This window comes from Anabrus simplex, chromosome 9, assembly GCF_040414725.1.
Source record: "Anabrus simplex isolate iqAnaSimp1 chromosome 9, ASM4041472v1, whole genome shotgun sequence".
Taxonomy (NCBI): Eukaryota; Metazoa; Arthropoda; class Insecta; order Orthoptera; family Tettigoniidae; genus Anabrus; species Anabrus simplex.
The window spans coordinates 9,475,031-9,484,560 of record NC_090273.1 but is presented as its reverse complement, the minus strand read 5'-3'; the positions used below and the strand labels follow the sequence as shown (position 1 = coordinate 9,484,560).

The following is a 9,530-nucleotide window of genomic DNA, read 5'->3' as shown; positions in this document are numbered from 1 at the left end:
ATTATTATTTACACAATTATGAAATGATTAGTTAATTTCAGTTAACCTTGGTGATAACAGTGGGATTATATAAAGTCTATAGTTTGAGGGAGGCTAATCTACAATATTTCCATAACATTACTTAGTAGGTAGCGGTGACAAAGTTGCCTAAAACTAGCTGGTGAGGCTCCTCTGACAGAGACAGGTAGTGTATTCCATTGTCGTGCCAAAGAAATAACAAATGAATTTGTGTCAATAGCACCGTTACAGGTGACGAAACTTGGCTTTATTATTATGATGTCCCGAGGGTACTCCTATGACTATGCAAAAGTCAAGGTCAGTGAAGTAAAGGATGATTGCAGTATTCTTCACTAAGTGGAGCATCCTGACTTGGGTTGTGCTAGAAACACAAAGGACTGTATGGAGGGTGTTCAAGCACAGTCAAGCCTGATCTGGCAAGAAAATCCATTGTTACATTAGCATGATGTGCTGGAGCACTTTTGTGATGCAAGAGCCAAGTGTTGAGCCATGACCTTGTTTTAGCATTATTCAGCACCATTTCACTCGATGTGCCCTTTGTTCTTCTGAAAGTGAATGGGGCACCCAAAGGGAACAAACCTTTCTAACATGGAGATGGTCATGTAGAACTGAATGAATAGCTGGTGCAGGGGTGTGGAGGGTCTCTTCTTCCTACCGATATGTCAACCGCCTCTCTTGCTGCAACATTTTTCTCACAGCTTCAATGTTTTCCTCAGTCACTGATTCAGGGCGTTGCCCAGAACGAGGATTGTCTTCAACCCCAAAACTTCCCCTCTGGAACTCTTTGTACCAGTGGAAAATTGTTGTCGAATGTGGACAGTCTTTCCCCAGCACAGGAGTCATTTCCTCCAGGCACTGGTCAACAGTTAATCCACAAGCAAAATTGTAGCAGGTAATTGCGCAATATTCATCTCTAGACCACACTGACATCTTAACTTGCTTTCAGTCCCACAGCTTGGTAACAACTGGTGCCAAGGTCACGTTTTGCTGTCTTCTCAACCGGTTTTCACTCCTCTTTTCATCCCTCATCATAACAGGGGTGTCCAGCCAACCATTTTTGTGCATTGAAAACTTTCCTAGTGCCCTTTGTAAGTGAGATTGAATCAAGTTGCTGAAAAACTAATGCAGTGCGTTCACAGATGCGATCAACAGTATTGTGTAAAGCAAAAGGTCAGCTCTTGAACAAGACCATATTTACATTGGTCTGGTTACAGATGAACTTTGCTCTATGAGAAGTGAAAACTGGGTAAATTATTTGTAAGTTCGAAGTAACTGGCAAGAATGATTGGCGAGAACAATGGTTCAAAGATACTCGGAAAGGAGAAATAAATGCTAAATTACAAGTAACCACGGTAGAAGAAGCCGTATGCTCAAATCAGATTTGGTGCGGGGATCATGTGAGATGAATGGAGGAGGATAGGTTACCTAGCAGAATAATGGACTCAGCCAATGAGGGTAAGAGAAGAAGAAAGAGACCAAGTCAGGGAGCTAGTTGTAGAGGTGGTTAATGTGCTTTCAGACTGACTGCTGGAAGGCATATCATCATCATCATTCAACCATCTCCAGTTTCCTGCATGTGGTGTAACAGCACTCTCCACTTCCATCTGCATACGTACATCCCTTCCTCTTCAATTTTACACCATTCTACACCTCTTCCTTGTAGATCTTCTTTTATTTGGGATGTCCATCTTGTCCTTGGCCTGCCTCTATGTCCCGTTCAAACCATCCCCTTGCTACTCTCTTTGAATCCATTCAGTGAGCTATCTTCATGAATACTTTCACTAATTTGTGAACCGTTGCCTGGAGTAAATATGAATATTTTCAACACGATTCTACAGCAGCACACACTGCTTGGGATTCTTTGCAATGGATACAAGACATTATTAATGACAAGATAGCCCTTATGACCCATCAAAAGTCAAGAACAGCCTTTATTATTGTATAATGCATCTTTATTTCAACCTAAATTGAAGACAATATTTACTAAAGAAGAACATCATTTGACATCAAGTGAGACAGTTCTCTTCTTGCCAGCCTCTTCTGTCGAGGCTGAGGGTCCTCTTGATGATCCGGTCCTCTTCTTGCTCTCTTTGCTGCTCCCGCGGCGATGTCTCCCGCTTGTCCTCCCTCCCTGAGCCCCATCCGTATGGGCTCGAGTCTGTGGCTTTGTCCTGGAAGCAGCAAAAGAAGACAGTTTGATCAGTGACACCACATCGCACCACAGGTAGCAGTCTGACATTATTGAAGATAAACTTCACGTAATAAAAACGAACATCTCCATCTAACTAGGTCTGTTCAACTATGTGCCCATTCTGTGCTACTGATGCAGCTGAAGTAGTTAGGCGGTGAGGTATCCAGACCACATCGGCTTCTGACTTGTCAAATTAAGTCGCGATAGCTTCTGATTGGCTGGTGGGCATGTAACGGGAATTTGAAATATGGTGTGCGTGTAATTTGAACATTTGGTGGTGCGTCAGAGGTGTCTGACATCTGTCATTAGCATGTGGAGCTGTGTGTAGTGAGGACTGGTGGTAGCTGTGGAAACCAGGGGCGCATAGGTTTGACTAACCTGGTGGTGTTGGTGTGAATATGGCGATGTTGTTAGTGTGTGAACTCTGGAAAGATGTTTGAGCTGCATTCTGGTGGAAAATATTTTGCCACATGGAGCTGTGTGTGTCAGACCCTGGTGGTTTATAAGTTAGATCGGAAACATAGCACTTGAATCTGCTGACGTAAGTTCTATGTCTCGTACAGGAAAAAACAAAATCACTTCTACCATAACAAATATATAGGATACATTTAGGTGCCTAGCAATGAAAAAATATTGGATAAACCCTCTACCGCTTTACAGGTAATGTCTTAGAGCATAAGGATACAACTGAGGAGGAGGATCTGTACCTTGCCCAGGCGACTTTACCTGCATTACTCAATGCATTTGACACATTTATTATTACTATTTTGTGCGTGTGTGTATGCGTGTGGACGTGCGTGTGTGCGCGTGCGTGCGCGTGTGCGTGTGCGCGTGCGTGTGCGTGTGTGTGTGTGTCTGCTTAGACTACACTCACACATTGAAAGCAGTTATCGTACGTACCTATAAATACACTGTGTTGATACCATGATAGATTCTAAGTATTGTATCTTATTTTGCTTAGTGTGAAAAGCATGTTGCTCTGGGTTGTAAACAACATGCTGTGTATAATAGAACACACACAATGGCAGCTCAATGTGGCAACAAGGAGCAACAGAAATAGGATTTGAGGACAAATACAGGTTCTCCCAGATCGTCCAACCGCATTTCTACTCTCCAAAACCTAAGTGGCTGTACAGGAGGCACGCACTTAGTTCTTGAGTTCGCAGCCATGACTCACCAGTCTGAATCTCAGACAGTTATCGTTGCAACAACGTATTTCCGTATCTAAAAGTTATTTTAAGTACAAGTCGGCTCGACGGGGATGCGATGCATTTGTTCAGTAATTTCCTGGTGAAGTGCCACCTTCACGAACACTGATTCATGTACTTGTAAATAAATTTGAAACGACTGGCTCCGTGCTCAATGAAAAACATGCCTGCACACAAACGGTTTTAACAGAGGAAAAGCTAGACGACATTGATGCAAATCTTGATTATTTTTTTATTTTTTTTTGCTATTTGGTTTACGTCGCACCGACACAGATAGGTCTTACGGCGACGATGGGACAGGAAAGGCCTAGAAATGGGAAGAAAGCCGCCATGGTATTAATGAAGGTACAGCCCCAGCATTTGCCTGGTGTGAAAATGGGAAACCACGGAAAACCATTTTCAGAGCTGCCGACAGTGGGGTTCGATCTCCTGGATGCGAGCTCACAGCTGCATGCTCCTAACCGCACGGCCAACTCGCCTGGTCAAATCTTGAATGGTCACCGAGTAAATCACTCAGAAAATTGGCACAACAAGAGCTACAAAGTTGTTACACAGCTTTACACAAGGCCATTGTTTAAAACCTGCTGATCCAGCCACAAGAGTGAGATATCGCATCATTGAATGATTGCTTATTCGACCCACAGTTTGTGTTCTTTTTGTGTGAGGCCTGGTTTCATCTTAATGGTCATGTGATTAGTCATAACTCTTGCTATTGGTGTGCAGAAAGTCCTAACGGTGTTTATGAACTCCCTCTGTATGAAGGATGACACTGCCAGCATCTTTTATAAGGTACCGTCAGATCACGTGGATCACGTAAGTTGGGCTGAGGCAGCTCGGTTTGGGTTCATAAGAGAGACCCTGTATGGATGGACAAAAGAACAGGAGAATCTCCACATCTTCATATACTGCTGTCTTCAAAGTATCCTCTTATGATTCTTCTCTCCTTTTGTGTTTGTCCAGTGTTCCTATTATTTTACCAAAGGTAGTTGTTATCTTTGTCTTACTGCATATTTCTTCTCTTTTCCTGTACTTATCTGGCTTTCATCATATCCTACACTTCCCACATCAAGACTGAGTGTTGATGTCCACCTTCCTGATGAAGTTGGGAAGTAGAGAGGAACTGGGATTATTCAGGAGAGAACATGTGGAGATCATCCTTGCCTCTTATTTCTGTTGCTGCCTTTTCCGACATTGACCTGCCACTGTATTCATCCAATTATATGTGTTCCTTTCTTATTCTCCTCCCCCTCTCTGTGACATAAATTCATATTTAATTTCACTGTTCATGTCAAAAGAAAGAGAGAGAGAGAGATGGTTATTTTTCTAATGCCCAGGCCTGCTATGATCAGCAGATAGTGATTTTCACTTATTTGTCATGTGTGATTAGTTTCATTTTCCTGTACGGATGGTTTTCGACTCACAATTACAGAGTTTTTCTAACGTTCCCCCCTATTCAATACTATTTATGTTATAAAATTAATTTATTAACATCTAAATGACAACACTAGTTTCAATCCATGGATCATCACCAGTTGTTTACATTAACAATTAAAATAGTACACGAAATCATTAAAAATCACTTCTTGGGTTTGTGATAAATTACATCTTGAAATCTAATAACCACTACCCCTCCTGCCATCCTCTCTTACACGCCAAGCAATAGCTCGCCGCAAACAAGGAACACTACTCGGTGCACCAGCAATGAGACTGCTGGAAAATCTACCAATGAGGACATGAGGGAGTAAGTTACTTAACTATACCTTTTCAAGCTTAACACATTAAATAAAAACACTTTCCAACATCTCTTTTTGTCTTTCCATACATCGTACAACACATTTGCTCTGCAAGGAGGTGTTTCACATTACTAAGCCTATACTCATTATGCAATCGACAACCTATTTGAAGATATTCTTTCCTAGCCTTACTGTCAACTAGCCGATAAGGCAATTTTCAACACTAAGTTTGCATGGCCAAGAGATATATTTATATACACTAGTGTAAGTAATTTGATGAATCTCCTTTTTATTGAATTTTAATGGAGCACAAGAATGAATTAAACAATTTGCTATTAGATTTTAGGATAGTAAAATTAAAAATCTGAGAAGAGTCTTTTGAAGCAAAACAGTTACATAATTCTGACAGACTTATGGTTCCCCATTCAACAAATAGAGGCGTCAGTGAAATGAAACAAATGTTTTATTCGATTTTAAGACTGTATCATTTAACAACTCAAAGAAAGTGGTTTTTAATGACTGTGATGGTACTCTTTCAATCGACAGTGTAACAAATTAAAATGTAGTTCACTAGACAGTGATTTTATAAAAGTTCGAGAAGAACGTTTAAATTCAATGAAAACATGGATTGCTATTAAATTTTAAGACTTTATGACAAACCCGACAAGTGGTTTTTAATGACTGTAAGTACTATTTTAATTGTTCATGTAAACAACCAAAACCAGTTTTGTAATTTGCATGTTAATAAATTAATTTTATAACATAAATAGTATTGAATAGGTGGGAACATCAGAAAAATTGGGATTCATTTATTTGTGCACACCTCCTTAGTGATGGAGTTGCCTCAGAGCCAAAGGTTGCAGCATGAAGTGCCCAGATATAAAGTAAAGACAAGTGTGAATCACAAAATAGTCTTATTACCATGCGTGAAGTACAGTCTAACTTACTTTTCCTCACTATGAAGAAATGAGACAATTGGATGACTTTTCCTATAATCTCTTCAAAGAAGGTTGCTGTCAGCGTACTGAGAAAGGTCTGCACCGTGGTTAGCCGATTTGAGTTGCGTTGTTGGAAAAAACATTCACCTTTAGAATGTTAGCTGGCGGGTTATGAGAGGTGGTGGTAAACAATTTCTAATCACTGGATTGAGAATCAAAAAGCTGGGTTAAATCCCAAACTTGTCTGCACTGTTCATATGGAGGGAGGCTATATGACACTGTAGATGGTGATTCATTCATCAGATGGGGACGTTAAGCATTGAGCAGTTCACTTGGTGTTTTTCAAGAGTGTTATTCGATAGGAGTATGCGATATGCCAGCACCACATTATTATCATCACCTCATGCCCAGATGTACAGGTCACCCATGGGAATCAAATAGAAAGACGTGCATCAGGAGCGCCAAGCATGTCACTGAACACACTTGGCACTAAAAGTGATATGATAAATAAATAAACTTGTGGAGGAAGCTTTCAGACTGTCTTCTTCTTCCTGGACTCTTGAGATATGCACTTGACATAGGATTGGCCCAGTTTTACAGATGGATGACAAACCTAACTGGAGGGATGTATCCACTGTTCATTGTGGGTAAATGATGAGCAGCGTACGAAGACAAATACAAACAGAGAAATTCATCATCATCATCATCATCATCATCATCACCACCACCACCACCACCACCACCACTGAACCCTTCCAGCATGCCTGGTAGTTGTAAACGAGCAATTCCTTTTGTTGTTCATGACAAATTCCAGACTCTGCCTTTGCTCTCCACATCTTCCCTCAGTTGGTCTGTACATTTCTTTTTTCTTGCCGGGCTGAGTGGTTCAGATGGTTGAGGTGCTGGTCTTCTGATCCCAACTTGGCAGGATTGATCCTGGCTCAGTCCGGTTGTATTTGAAGGTGCTCAAATACGCCAGCCTAGAGCCAGTAGGTTAACTGGCATGTAAAAGAACTCCTGCAGGACTAAATTCTGGCACCTCGGAGTCTCCAAATACCGTCAAAGTAGTTAGGGGGATGTAAAGCAAATAACGTTGTTGTTGTTGTTGTTGTTGTTATTATATTTTTTTTTCCTTGGTCCTCCAACCAGTCTTCTGCATGTTAGTAATTTTTTTCCCAAATAAGCGCATGGTATTGTTTTGCTAATCATTATTTGAACGTGCTCAGACAGTTTAAGTCCAGATGAACTTAGTCTTTCCTCGATAGATCCAGTTAATGCTAAGTATGTTCAGATGTGTTCATTCTTTATATGACCAAGTCATGTCTTTTACAGGGCAGTTCTAAGAAACTTCATCTCACAAGGTCAAATCTTTCTTATCTTCTTTTGATGTTAGTGTGCATGTTTCCAAAGAATATGTAATATTGGGAATGAGATATGACTTGTATAGGGTGATTTTTGTTCTTTGAAAAACCTTCCAGTCCCATAGCAAGTTGCACAAAAGATTGTCGAAATTGGACCCTAGATATCTGAACTGGTTTACAACTTCAGCCTGTCTGTCGCGTCACATCCATCACATGCAGGCTGCCTGGGAACTGAACTCTGAACTGAAGGCCAGTATGCACATCAAGGAGCCGAACTTAAAAAAGAATACTTTTATTTCACAAAAAATTAACGCTGTAGTTTGTTAACAGTTATCTGTTTTTTTTTTGTTTTTTTTTTACACAACTCCTAATTGAATACAGTGTCCTGGTCTAGCTTCTGTCATGTTAGTTCATTCCTAAGTTTATCTGAAGTAATCAAGATCCTCTTTGTTGTTTCTTTTTATGTTCATTTCCGCAATATGACGTGACTTTTCTTCCTTATTTGTCTCTTTAATATTATAAACTTTGCTCTGCTCTATCATTTAACACTTTATATATTTATTTTTTCAATAAGTTCTTCTTCCTAGAGTTTTCCCGCTGGTGCAGAGTCCACTGTTCTAATCTTGGCTCGCCATTTTGCACGGTCTTGGCATCATGTGGTCTTAAGTCCAGAGTCTTAAAATCAGCATTCACTGTGTCCTGCAAGCACTACTTTGGACGTCCATGTGGTCGTTGCCCATTAATTTCAAAGGTGGGGGTGAAATTGGCTACTTTTTCATGTACAGCATGCAAGATGAGACCATAACATTAGAGATGTTTTATCCATGCCTTCTCAGAGATGGGTACAATGCCCGTTTTCTGGCAGACGGTGTCGTTTTTGACTTGATGCAGGAGTGTGAAGCCCATCGATCGGCAGAGCATGTGCATTTCCATGGTGCATAAGTAGCTCTCTGTAGCTTTGTCAGCTGGTCCACATTCAACACCGTATAAACCAACAGGACGTACTACCATGTGGTATATTTTGGACTTCAGATGTACTGACATCCCTCTGTCGCAGAGTATTCCTGTGACTTCGCTCTGTCTCATCCATTCTGCCTTTATCCTACTTCGCACTTCATCACGTATCCCACCATCGGTCTGTAGATGAGATCCTAGATACCTGAAGCTCACAAACTTCGTTAAGGTATTCGGTCTTGTTTTTGTTCAGTCTCGGCTGTTCCAACCTTCAACTTGACACTGCAATCCACTTCTGGTGGTATCATTAAATGTGACATCTTTTGCATATAATAGAGTCCAGGCCCCGTGTAATCATGTGCATGGCGAGAACACAGAGCAATGGGGACAATGCAGAGTCGTGGTGTACACCAACTTTCACTGGGAAGCTCTCCAAGATGCCAACAGCGCAACGTTCATTTCCGAGGTATCTTCACCAGCTCACATTTCTGTAGGCACCCTGTCCGCCACCTGGACATGCGCTCTCTAGGGGTCAGGCTTCCCCCGAGGGTTTTTTCTCAGTATGTCTGCATTTATAAAGATCATTACTTTCTGTAACATAATTCTCATTAATAACACTTATTTCCGAGATCTCCCATTGTCACAGTCGTAAATGATAGTGACAGTGCTCTGCCTTGTGCTGAGAGATACCAACAAGAATTGTACTCACTTGAATCTCATCATCTTGGCTAGCTTCTCTGGTGTTTGCGGCCTCTTGATTTCCTCAAGCTCAGGGATCTTAAGATGACAGTACACTGGCACCTGTGAACAATGTAAGACAAAATGCTAGTTAGGAAGACACTAGTCTTCAAATAGATTGGCTCTCCCCAGTTCTTCTTCATAAACTTGTTCTCAGCCTCTACAAACTCATCTCTCCTTCTCAGCTACAACATGGGGGTGCAGCGTGCAGAAGGATCATAGCGTTTACTAGTATTTGTTTCAGGTAGTACCCAGTAAGTAAATTACACCCTCTCCCAGATCTTTTGGTTTGAATTCTGTTGTTATAATAAATTATAAACATTGGAAATTTATTCTGTTCGTACACTCCTTAAGTGAATATTCTCCTATTGGCTTTGCCTGCATCAATA

At 41.0% G+C, this 9,530-nt stretch overlaps 1 protein-coding gene across 2 annotated transcripts in view; it reads right to left on the bottom strand.

Moving 5' to 3' along the window:
- Positions 1–1,963: 1,963 nt before the first annotated feature.
- The window catches only part of LOC136880810 (WD repeat-containing protein on Y chromosome), a 231,280-nt gene continuing 223,713 nt past the window's right edge, over positions 1,964–9,530 (bottom strand). For both annotated transcript variants that reach the window (XM_067153349.2, XM_067153348.2), the window contains 2 exons: positions 9,113–9,204; positions 1,964–2,189 (listed from right to left, as the gene is read on the bottom strand). In XM_067153349.2, the coding sequence (XP_067009450.2) occupies positions 2,015–2,189; positions 9,113–9,204 (267 nt within the window). In that variant the 3' untranslated portion in view covers positions 1,964–2,014. The remainder of the gene's footprint in view (positions 2,190–9,112; positions 9,205–9,530) is intronic.